General features: G+C 49.8%; 1 protein-coding gene across 1 annotated transcript in view; it reads left to right on the top strand.

Annotated features, from left to right (window-relative positions):
• The first annotated feature begins 1645 nt into the window (after nucleotides 1-1645).
• The window catches only part of LOC146194729 (uncharacterized), a 45724-nt gene continuing 35312 nt past the window's right edge, over nucleotides 1646-12057 (top strand). Inside the window, exon 1 of the mRNA XM_084596627.1 lies at nucleotides 1646-1805. Coding sequence (XP_084452753.1) covers nucleotides 1769-1805 — 37 coding nt within the window. The 5' untranslated portion in view covers nucleotides 1646-1768. The remainder of the gene's footprint in view (nucleotides 1806-12057) is intronic.

Genomic DNA, 12057 nt, shown 5'->3' with positions numbered 1-12057 from the left:
TATATTGTACTGCATTGGTTTATTATAAAGGAAAGGCGCAGTACCTGCCCAAATTGAGAGATGGATGATGGGAGAGGAAGTGGAGAGAGAGGTCCCTTAGTGGGAGGCCAAGGAGTAATTTAGCCACATCTGGGCTTTAACGTGCGCTGACATCGCACAACCCTGGGCTGTCTCTCCGTTAATAATAATAGTAATAATCGTTTCACAGGAAGAGAAAGGCGCAGTTTCTGTCAAACTTGTTTCTGTGGACACATGACCATGCCGTAAGAGAAGGGAGGAAGGTTGGAGTGAAAGTTGAAAGGAGAGGAGCCGTACGAAAAGGCTACGGCTGGCTCAGGGTTTTCAAAAGCGCAATGGCATCGCACAGCACAAGGATGCCTCTTCGTTTCGCCTCTATTGAAAAGCAGCCTCCAGCGGTCGGGAATGCCTCTGCGTTTATATTTTTTTCGACAATGTTTGGGACATTACAACGAGAAAATGGTGAAGAGCTCCCCTAAAGCGGGAGCGCCATAAGGGGGGGGGGGGGAGCGTCTCCATTGCATTGACGTACAAAAGACCCGGCCGCACAAGAGATGAGCCCATCGAGCAGTGTCGAGACGGCGGCGTGAAGAAGCGGTGGTGGAGCACCGCTCCCCCTCGCGAGCCATTCAGGGCACCCAATCATCTGACAGGCAGGGGAATCCAAGCACTCCCGAAGAGGAAATATAGATAGGTGGATTTATTTAAAGTCAAAGCAGAGGGTTTGGCCGGTATGATTAAAATCTGGTCTGCTACTAACCGAAGGGAACGTTTAAAGGTTGCCTTTACGAGCAAAGGCTTGCATAGAATCCCGGCCCCTGACATCAATCAAAGTGTTATTCTGAGCTAAAGGCCGAGAAGCGATACTGCCTCTCCGTTTAAGTTAGGTTTTGAGGAAAGGAAGTTTTAGTTGAACAGCATAAAATTGTGGGCACCCACACTTGAATACGTCAAGGTCTCTAGAAGGACAATTTAGTGTCACACAAAGACCTGCTTTCGCTTCCATTGTAAATTGTAAATTGGTTTATAAGTTTATAACAAAGGTAAGTCACATTATCTGTCATGGTCACCTGAAGGTGAAATCCTTCGTAATGCTGAAGGCTCGAAAAGCTGGCGTAGTGAAGCTTTCGCTTCAAAAAGTACATTGCATCGCCATTACAAAAGGGGATATGGTGCTTTCGTCTAACCGCCAGATTATTTCTCGGCAGTTCGTCTGTTGACCCTGAGCCCGAGAGGCTTCTTGACTCGTTTAATTCGTTGAAGTCAGGCGGGTCTTAATGCTCTGAATTCAGTGATTCAGTAAATTCAGCTCGCTGTGTTGCTGCCTTGTCAGGCGGTTGTAATATGAATTCCTGTACTAATCACTAGGTAGCCCGTGTTTCTATTTTTGCTACGCAGCTATCACTGCCTCCTCACACGATTGTAGCTCGTCGTGTGGATGCAAGAGGAGGTATTGACCGATGAACAGTTATTTAGAATAAAGGTGGACATGCTGCACAAGGCTGCCGCCGGTCTTGAACTGATAGCGCGGAAGGCGTACGGTGTGTGAGGAGGGGAATACTTGTGTTTGCTCACACGTGGATTGTAAGAAAAACAAGATAAGATAACATACTATAGAAGAGGTTGAGTGTGTAGTGGGGAGCAGAGTTTGTACGGACGTGTTTGTGGTCGGTCGACTGCGCTAGGTCATAGGATTCACTGCCTCATTTCGGGGTACAAGTTGGACCGAATATTCTGGCTAACTTCGGACATGCCGGACTTAAAAGGAAAGGTCGCTTTGATAACAGGTAAGTCTTGCTTACATGGACTTCAGCTCTGTGATCTAGAGATTGTGTAGTGTGGAGTAAGCTCAACCCCAACGACCGCGCTCAAAGAGAGAAACTACCACGATTCCTTCCCACCTAGCCACTGGCATTGAGACCAAGTATTATCCCGACAGTTTTAAGGTTCCCATTCAGCGGAAGATAAGCTTTGCCGTCGGCTTGAATAAATACGGTGTTATAACTGTGCCCGGTGGTCTTTCATATAGATAGCCATCTTACGACTAGATGCTATTGGGTATGTTCGAGATAATAGAGGCACGGTAGTTAAACGAATACCAGAATGCATGTACATGAAAGAGGATGTGCAGTTGAGAAGAGCATGTTGCTGGGCAGGTTGGTGATCCATTGAGTAAACAAATTCATTGTGTTTTGCTTTTGCGCTAAATGTTTTACTTAAAGGATGTGCAAGCTAAAGCCGCAAGCGGGAGCCATTACGGCTGTCGTGTCTTAAAGTGTATCTTAAATGGATATAAAAAGTTGCTTAGAATGGCAGCTACCTATAAAGGAACAAAGGCTCCCGCAGTTAGTGGGGGCTTGAGAGCAGTGTGCGCCTATGCAATTGTGAGTGCGAATGACGCCAAACTGAATGTGCGAGCCCTTAGGGATGTTAAATTGACAGATATTTGTAAGGCTAAAGAAAAAAAGAGAAAAACAGGATTTTGTGGTAATATTGAACAAAAATTGGCAATATCAGGCTGTGTATTATATTCAAGATGCCGAGATGCGTGAAAACAGCAAAAAGTGTTTCTTGTATAGCTTCTTGCTGCTCGTGCATTTGTTGCGCCACTTTTCCTTGTTCATTAATAGACTTAAATAACAGTTTTCATTGGTCTAGACGGTTGATGCTTATGTGTTACGGTCCCCTTTGCCGCATGTGAGATGGAGTCGTCAAAGTTTAGCTGTGTGTACGCCAAGAGTAGGAATAGGCTCAAGGGACAAGTAGTACAGGAGCTGTTGTTCATTCGTTCGAACTTAGAGCTGAATGCTTCTCTAATTTAAGTAGCAGTGGCGGAAGTGGCAGCACCAGCAATTAGGAGTAGTGCGAGTGAAAAACGTTCTGGCCTTGCTCCCATGCCTTTTTTCTTTGGTGCGTTTGTTTTCGGCATATGTTTTAATTATTTAAACAGTACCTGCAGCACGCCAAGGGCATTGTTGTGACAAAAACTTAAACAACTAAGCGCAGTAGATGAAAGCAACAAAATAACAAAATACATAATACAGATCGGTCATCTCGATGGCAAACGGTCTTCCTGGCGCCGTGGTGCAAAATTCATAACGCAGTAAGTGAAAAAGGTGCACTATCACACGAAGAGTAATGCCGTGGTGCAGAATTTATAAGTCAGCAAATGAAAAAAAGTACACTATCACGCGAAGAGCAATGCCAGCCAAAATAAAGGAAATAAGCTGGATGATATGCATCTATGGCAGACTGTGTGGCAATAAAGACAAATTCCGAACGCATTATACATTCACCAATGCTCTTGGGAAACATATTTCAGTGTGCGGAAGTATGCGGAGAAAATGAATTACGGTAGACATCCGTTCGATAGCGCATTTCAAGAGCTTTCAGCTGGTGGTCATATCGTTTAGAGATAAAGTGGGGAGGAAAAATGTACACGTTCTTGTTTTTTTCCTGTGAGACCAGAGTAAATTGAGACAAAAATTCTTATTTGGCAGTTATTCGGTGGTGTGGTAGTATTTTCCAACCAAGGTTCTCTTTAGCTAACGTAATACTGCAATGGAAGAGATTGTTACGTTAGGCGATGCATGCGCTGATATGCGCATAAGAAGGAAAAAGAATCTGAGTAGTCTTGAGTGAAGACGACGACGTTCGAGCAGCGTCGGCTGGTGCCTGCAGGAAAGGCCTGTTCTGTGAAAGCCTTGTATTCCGTCTCCGCTCTTTGAAACCTCAAGCTGAGATACCCCCGTAACATATTGGTGGAGGCGCTTTCGATCCCCTTGCCACAGCTCCTCGTATTTCCTCGCCAGAAACCTGGATTTACGCAGTGGATGCCACCTCCCCGAGCTCACCCCACCGACTGCCAGAGTAAGCATGGCATCCGAGGACGTATCAGCCGCTACGAAAACTCCACCTGCCCTCATGGTCTTAACCAAAATCCGCCATCCGCCTATTTTTAACTGCGAAGAGAAGACGGATGTTGAAGATTGGCTCGATGAATACGAAAGGTGCAGCAAGAACAACCGGTGGGATGCTAGCGTAATGCTTGCCAACATCTTCTACCAAGCGGGAACGGCGAAGACCTGGTTTACCAATCACGAACAGGAGATGCCTACTTGGGACACCTGCAAACAAAAACTTCAAGACTTATTCGGCAAGCCGACTGGGCGACCTCTAGCAGCCAAAAAAAGACCTGGCTACTCGTACTCAATCGTCAACCGAATCATACCTTGCCTATATACAGGACGTCCTTGCCCTGTGTCGAAAGGTGAACACCTCTTTGACCGAAGATGATATAGTGGGCCATATACTTAAGGGTATCGCTGATGACGCATTCAACATACTTCCCTGCAAATACTGCTCTACGGTGGACCCAGTCCTGCAAGTCTGTCGCCGTTTCGAACAGGCGAAGCAGCGCCAAATCGTCCATCGGTTTGAGCACCTTCCCAACACGGCGACTACATCCTCATGTGACGATCTGCCCACTTTGCAGCAGCCTTCAAGTCAGAACAACCTCATTACCATCGTCCGCAGAGAAATCGAGGCCTTGACCTGTTACACTTACATCACCTCCTCCAGAGCCAAGAATAGCTATGATACAGGCTGTCGTCCGCCAAGAATTCGTGAATGTGGGCCTCATCTCCAATCTTACCACGCCACCTCCTGCACCACAGCAAGTACCAGTGGTTGCTGCTGCTACCACAAGACCGTCCTACACACCGCGCCACCTTACCCGCAATCCTGCGGAGTGGCGCACACCTGACAATAGGCCTATTTGCTTTGTCTGCTGTCGGGCTGGCCATACGTCCCGCTATTGTCGCAGCCGCTCGGCTCCCTCCTCTCGCCCCTACAACAGCCCTGTTCGCCATGAGTACTATGCACCACGGCGAGTTTCTGTCACCCGAGCACAGCTTTGTACCGAGAACATTGAGCAAGCCCGTCGTCCCAGCCGTTCGCCATTGCCTCAGGCCCACCGTTCCTGATCACCTACTCCTCGCCGCAGCTTGTCCCCAACGTACCAAGGCCTTTACTCTGCAGCGTCCGGACGGGACGCTGCGTTACCAACCCGGACAGCCCACTGTGTTTCGACCATCGCACCACGCCGCAACCTGATCAATGCCCTCGTAGATAGAGTCCCTATGCCCGCTCTCATTGACACTGGAGCCCATATTTCAGTCCTCAGTTCTTCGTTCCGCCAGCGCCTCAAAAAAAGTTCTTACGTTCGCTAACACCTCTACGGTTCGTGTTGCTGATGACAACATTGCTACCATCATCGGAATACGCACTGCGCGCGTTAGCATCGCCGGCTACCACATCCCTGTGCTCTTCGCCTTCCTTACAACTTGTCCTCAAGACGTCATTTTAGGCCTAGACTTTTTAACAGCCAATTCCGCTCTCATTGACTGTTCCTGTGGACTTCTACGCCTAGCCCTGCCGCACTGTGTTCACGACCCTAGTGCTGACCATGCAGAGCCTCGCCTTCGCTCCGGTACATTTACTCGCCTACCCCCCCCCCCCCCCCCCCCCCGAGGCGGCAGTATACGTGCCCATGTCACCCTTTCCTTCCCTTCCTGACGGCGACTACGTTGTCAACCCCATCACAGATGTCACTCTACAGCGCAACATCGTCCTACCTCATAACACTGTACACGTCGCGAATAACCTCACCCACATTCCCATACTGAACTTCAGCCTGTCTTCGCAAGTTTTCCCGGAGGGAATTTTTCTTGCCGAGCTCTCACCTTTGTCCAGCTTTACTATATCTGCAGTGCTGTCCGACCGTCACGCCGAGGTACCTGCCCAACCTGTCCTGTCACATAGTCCGGAGGACCGCATATCAGCCATGGGTGCTTCTGACCTGCGCCCCGAATATGCCAGTGCCTTTGCCGGCCTTTTGCGGTCATACAACGACATATTTGATTTCGATCACGGACCTCTAGGCCAAACGTCCGTCGTCACACATCGCAACGATACTGGAGATACCTGCCCTGTTCAGCGACGGCCTTACAGAGTTGCTCTTTCCGAATGCCGGGTCATTCAGGAAGAAGTGGAGAAAATGTTGGCCAGCAACATTATTGAGCCGTCGAGCAGCCCCTGGGCGTCTCCGGTAGTACTCGTCAAAAAGAAAGACAACAGCTGAAGGTTTTGCTTTGCGTAGATTATCGACACCTAAACAAGATAACATAGAAAGACGTGTACCCTCTTCCAAAGATCGATGGCGCCCTGACTGCCTGCATGGTGCCAAATACTCTCCTCCGTCGATCTCCGTTCTGGAGATTGGCAGATCTCTGTTGATGAAAGAGATAGTGAAAAGACGGCTATTGTCACCCCGGATGGCCTCTACCAATTCAAGGTGATGCTTTTCGGCTTATGTAATGCTCCTGCGACCTTCGAACGCATGAAGGATTCCTTACTACGCGGGTTCAAATGGACCACATGTCTGTGCTACCTCGATGACGTCATCGTATTTTCATCAACCTTTGAGAACCACCTCCATCGTGTTTCGGCTATTCTTGGCGTCTTCCGATGAGCTGGCCTTCAGTTGAACTCCTAGAAGTGTAGCTTTGGTTGCCGGGAACTCAAGTTCCTAGAACATTTGGTCAACACCCATGGCATCCAGCCGGATCCCGACAAAATTCGCGCTGTAAGTGGTTTTCCTAGACCGAAATCTCGCAGCGACGTGCGTAGCTTCCTCGGACTTTCCTCGTATTTCCGGCGATTTGTACGAAACTTCGCGGAGATCGCCCGTCCACTTACGCAGCTTCTGAAAAAAGAGGTCTCCTTTTTCTGGGGCCACGAACAATCGGCCGCCTTCGCCGCTCTTATTGGCCACCTCACCGCCCCGCAAGTGTTGGCTCCCGTCAATCCGTCAGCGCCCACAGAAGTGCGCACCGACGCCAGTGGCCATGGAGTTGGTGCCGTTCTGGCACAACGTCAGCTCAGTTCCTCTCGCGTCATCGCCTATGCCAGCCGACGCCTCTCTGCGGCCGAACATAAATATTCCATAACTGAACGTGAGTGCGTAGCCCTAGTTTGGGCCATTACGTAGTTCCGCCCTTACTTGTATGGCTGGCTATTCACAGTAGTCATTGACCACCACGCATTGTGTTGGCGTTCTACACTCAAAGACCCTATTGGCCGCCTTGGATGTTGGGCCTTGCGGGTTCAGGAGTACAATTTTTCAATGGTCTATAAGTCTGGCCAGTTGTATCGAGATGCGGATAGCATGTCCCGTCATCCAGTCGACCCGCCAAGCCAACCTGATTGTGACAACGACGCTTGCGTGCTCTCTATTTCTGACTTTTAAAACATTCGCCGTGAGCAACTCCAAGATCCTCGGCTTCGCGAAATTATCAATCGCCTCAGCGCCGATCACCATGACCCTTCCCTTCGTTTGTTTGTTCTCCATGACGGCACCTTATACAGGCACAATATGCGACCTGATGGCCCCGACCTTCTACGAGTAGTCCCTCAGCACCTACGCACAGCCGTCCTTGAACAGCTCAACGACGTTCCCACAGCGGGTCGTTCAGGCGTCTCTCGCACGTACGACAGTGTGCGCCGTGGGTTCTTTTGGCCAGGCCTATACCGCGCAGTCCGGCGCTACGTGGCTGCCTGTGACCGCTGTCAACGTCGGAAAACGTCATCAGTTTTACCAGCTTGACTTCTGCAGCCAATCGGCATCTCCATAGACCCATTTTCTCGAGTGGGTCTGGATCGTTTGGGGCCTTTTCCACTGTCCGCATCGGGGAACAAATGCATTGCGGTGGCCGCTGTTTACACCACACGCTACGCGGTCACACGAGCAATACCAACCAGTTGTGCAACTGATGTCGCTGCTTTCCTTCTCAACGACGTTATGCTTGTCCATGGAGCTCCCCGCCAACTGCTCACCGACCGTGGCCGTTGCTTTCTTGCGCGTATAGTCGACGAGATCCTACGGTTGTGCAACGTTCGTCATTCTTTCACAACTGCCTACCATTCACAGACGAACGGGCTTACCGAACGCCTTAACCGGACACTAACTGACATGCTGTCAATGTACGTTTCTGTTGACCACCGCGACTGGGACATAACACTGCCGTTTGTGCCATTTGCATACAATTCGTCGCGTCACGATACTATCGGCTACTCCCCCTTCAATCTTCTATACGGCCGTGAACCTCTGCTTCCTTCTGTTGCCACTGCCAGCTCAGATGCTCGTGACGCCATAGCACGAGCTGATGCTGCCCGCGTTGTTGCTCGCAGCCGACTCGCAGCCTCCCAGCACTCCCAGAAACGTCGCTATGATTTCTGTCATCGCAACATCCAGTATTCTTGCGGGTCTCTCGTGCTGCTTTGTACCCCAGGTCGCCGCGTCGGCCTAATTGGAAAAACGTTTGCCCCGTTATACAGGACCCTACCGTATTTTACGACAAGTGACACCAGTGACATAAAATTGCGCCCTTGCATCCCGCATGCCATACCTCTACACCGCGCACCGAGACGGTCCATGTTGCACGCCTAAAGCCGCACTGCACGGACCCTGGTTTGGACGCTAGTACGCACACGGTGCTTTTCAGCCGGCGGGTAGTGTTACGATGCATGCGCTGATATGGGCATAATAAGGAAAACGAAGAATCTGAGTAGTTTTGGGTGAAGACGATGACGTTCGAGCAGTGTTGGCTGGTTCCTGCAGGAAAGGCCTGTTCTGTGAAAGCCTTGTCTCCCGTCTCCGCTCTCTGAAACCTCAAGCTGAACTACCCCCGTAACAATATTGTAACGTTCTTGATGTCACGACGTAAGGCAACGCTACTGCAACAAAAAAGACAACAACAGTGCACCTAAGCAAGACAGCACCTCTGCTACTACACACATCTTCGTCCTCCGACACTAAGCTCCTCTTCTTCATCCATCTAGTCTGTAACATTTGCCCCCCTTTCGCAAACAAAGTCCTCCAGGTGAATCAGTTGTCACTACTATGACACTATTTCAGGCGGGCGACATGGGTCACCTCAGTGTTCGTCGAACGACGTCCACTGGCCGTAAGGCGTCCAATCTGGTAGTTTAGTTCGCCGAGTCGGTTTAAAATCTCATATGGGCCGGTGTAGCGTGCCAGCATTTTCTGTTGTAAGCCGCTTCCTCACAGGTTTCCAAAGTCAGACTAGGTCATCGGGGAGGTAGGTGATCTGGCAATGCCGCTCGTCATACCGAGCATTTGATCTGTCTTGTGATGCCAAAGTCCGCAATCGGGCTATCCGCCGCGCTTCTTCAGGCAGACGGAGAGTTTCCGCTAAGAACGGGTCGTTGTCACTGGAAAATGGGAGGATAGTATCTAGGGTCGGTCGGGAGGAGCTGGCGTACAGGAGGAAGAACGGACTCTATCTTGTGGTCTCATGCCTGGCAGTGGTGAATGCATATGTGATGAACGGGAGAACACAGTCCCAGTTTTTATGGTCCGAATCGACGTACATTGCAAGTATATTGGCGAGAGTTCTGTTGGTACGTTCTGTTAAACCATTTGTCGGAGGGTGGTAAGGGGTCGAATGAGCATAAACAGAGATGTTCTTTTATTACATCGACAGTAAACTGACGGCCTCTGTTACTCAGCACAATTCTCGAGGGACCATGTCGCAAGATGACTGAATGCAGCATAAAAAAAGACACTTGGTGGGCTGTAGGGGCGGTAAGAGCGGCCGTCTCACAGTAGCGAGTAAGATGATCCCCACATACAACAATCCAACGATGCCTTTTTGCGGCTTTGGGAAAGGATCCAGAAGGTCAACTTCGGCTTTCTCAAACGGAGCCTTTGGCTGCGCTACAGGGTGAAGCATTCCGGGGGCTACACCAGTAGGACTTTCGTGACCTTGACACTCAGGATAGCTGGCCACATACTTGTCAATCGTGTGGCGCATCCGGGGCCAGTGGAATTTCTCCTGAGTGCGGTGCAAAGTTCTCGCTGATCCCAGGTGTCTGGAAGCTGGACTGTCATGCATGGCACGTAAAATAGACAGACGGACGCTTTCAAGTACTATCAGCAAGAACCGACGGCCAGTGTCTGAGTAAACCTTTTTGTATAGTAGGCCATCGCGTACACAAAACTGGCTGCTCGAGGTTGGGTCCTGAGCAGCATTCAAAACGGCTTCAGGTGCTGGTCGATGTGTTGATTTGTTCGGAAGGTGCGAATATCGGGAATGCTTGTAGATAAAGCAGCGATGTAATGCTCGAAGTTATCCGCGTCACAATCTGTCGTGGTAAGTGGCAACCGTGAGGGCGGTCCGCATCTGAGTCCGACTGGCGTAAGCAATCACATGTTCGCGGTCATCATAGCGCTGACCGAAGACAGCACCGATGGCTATTCCACTTGCGTCAGTATGCACTTCCGTTAGAGCAGAAGGGTTGAAGTGCCGTAAAATAGAATGCAATGTTAATAGGAACTTCAGTTGCCGGAAAGACAACTCGCACTCAAATGCCTACTAGAATGAAGCATCTTTATGTAGTAGGCATGTGAGCGGGTAGGCGGCGTCTGCATAATGAGGAATGAAGCGCCGAAAATAGGATCGAAGCCCCCAAAATCTGCGGCTCTCTTTCCCATTTCGAAGTTGCTGAAATGCAGCAACGGCTACGTTCTTCTGAGGACCAGGCCGGACACCCACACCATCGACGAGGTGACCAAACACCAATGCCTGTTGCTCTCCAAAACGGCACTTTGAATTCAGAATGAGGCCAGCTTGACGCAAGCAGTCCAGAAGGAGCACCAGGCGGTCGTTGTGCTCTCGGAATGTTCCGCCAAAGATGACTACGTGGTCCAGATAGCACATACAGACCTCCAATTTCAGTCCACGTAGTATATAATAATGAATCTTTCAAATGTCACAGGCGCATTGCACAAACTGAAGTACTTTACATTAAATTCAACCCCGCCGGGGTGGTGCAGTGGTTACGGCGCTCGACTACTGTTCCCAAGGACGCGGGATCGAATCCCGGCCTCGGCGGCAGCTTTTCGATGGAGGCGAAAAGCAAGGCGCCCGTGTGCTGTGCGATGTCAGTGCACGTTAAAGAACCCCAGGTGGTCGAAATTTCCGGAGTCCTCCACTACGGCGTCTCTCATAGCCTGAGTCGCTTTGGGACGTTAAACCCCACAAACCAACCAACGAACCAACCATTAAATTCAAACCGTTCGTCGGGAGTGATAAAGGCGGTCTTCTCCTTATCTGCTAGGTGCATAGTAATCTGCCAGTATCCCAACCTCAGGTCTACAGATGAAAAATATGATGCAGAGTACAAGCAGTAAATAGCGTCATCAACGCGAGGAAGCGGATAGACATTTTTTTTAGTGACTGAATTCAGGCTGCGGTAATCTACACAAAATTGCCACGTGCTATCTTTCTTTTTCACAAGAAATATTGGAGTAGCCCATGGAATGCACAACTCTTGACTTACACCCTGCTTCAACATTTCACGAACTTGCTCATTGATCACCTTGCGCTCGGATGGCGCCACGCGATAGTATTTGTAGCTACGATATCCAGTATCAATGCGATGATTGGTGCGTGACCAGAGTAAGGAGAGTGAGCTCGTGGCTTTCAAGAAATCAAAAACTGATGAACACTCCGATAAAAGATCTTCCAGGACATCACGCTCTGTGGCATTAAGGGAATGACTAATCATACGACGCAGTTCAGCATTCACTGGGGATGCTTCGACATGCCGCTCTGGTACATCCGTAATCAAGGCCACTGATACAGGCACTTCACTACAACACGCCATCTTTTTACCAGTTGCTAGAAGAACTGGCTGCGTGGAGCAGGTAATTGTCCATAATAGCGTGCGGCCTTGGGTTATCGACTCCAAACAATGAGGAATTAGAAGAAATGTTTCGCGAAGTTCGAATAATTAGGCGTCACGGTCGCATCAAGAGCTTGAGTCGCACGACGAGAACACGAAACCGGAACACATTGCATAGACATCGAGGGCATATCGGTATCGTCGCACACGTAAAGCACGACATCCTGAACAAGAGGTGGTTTTAACCAGAGCAGGGCGGTACCGGTAAGG

The sequence above is a fragment of the Amblyomma maculatum genome, chromosome 3 (genome assembly GCF_055883805.1).
Source record: "Amblyomma maculatum isolate TAMU_Amacu chromosome 3, ASM5588380v1, whole genome shotgun sequence".
In the NCBI taxonomy this organism is placed as follows: domain Eukaryota; kingdom Metazoa; phylum Arthropoda; class Arachnida; order Ixodida; family Ixodidae; genus Amblyomma; species Amblyomma maculatum.
Note: the sequence above shows the minus strand (reverse complement) of the source record. Positions and strands in the feature narration are given on the sequence as shown.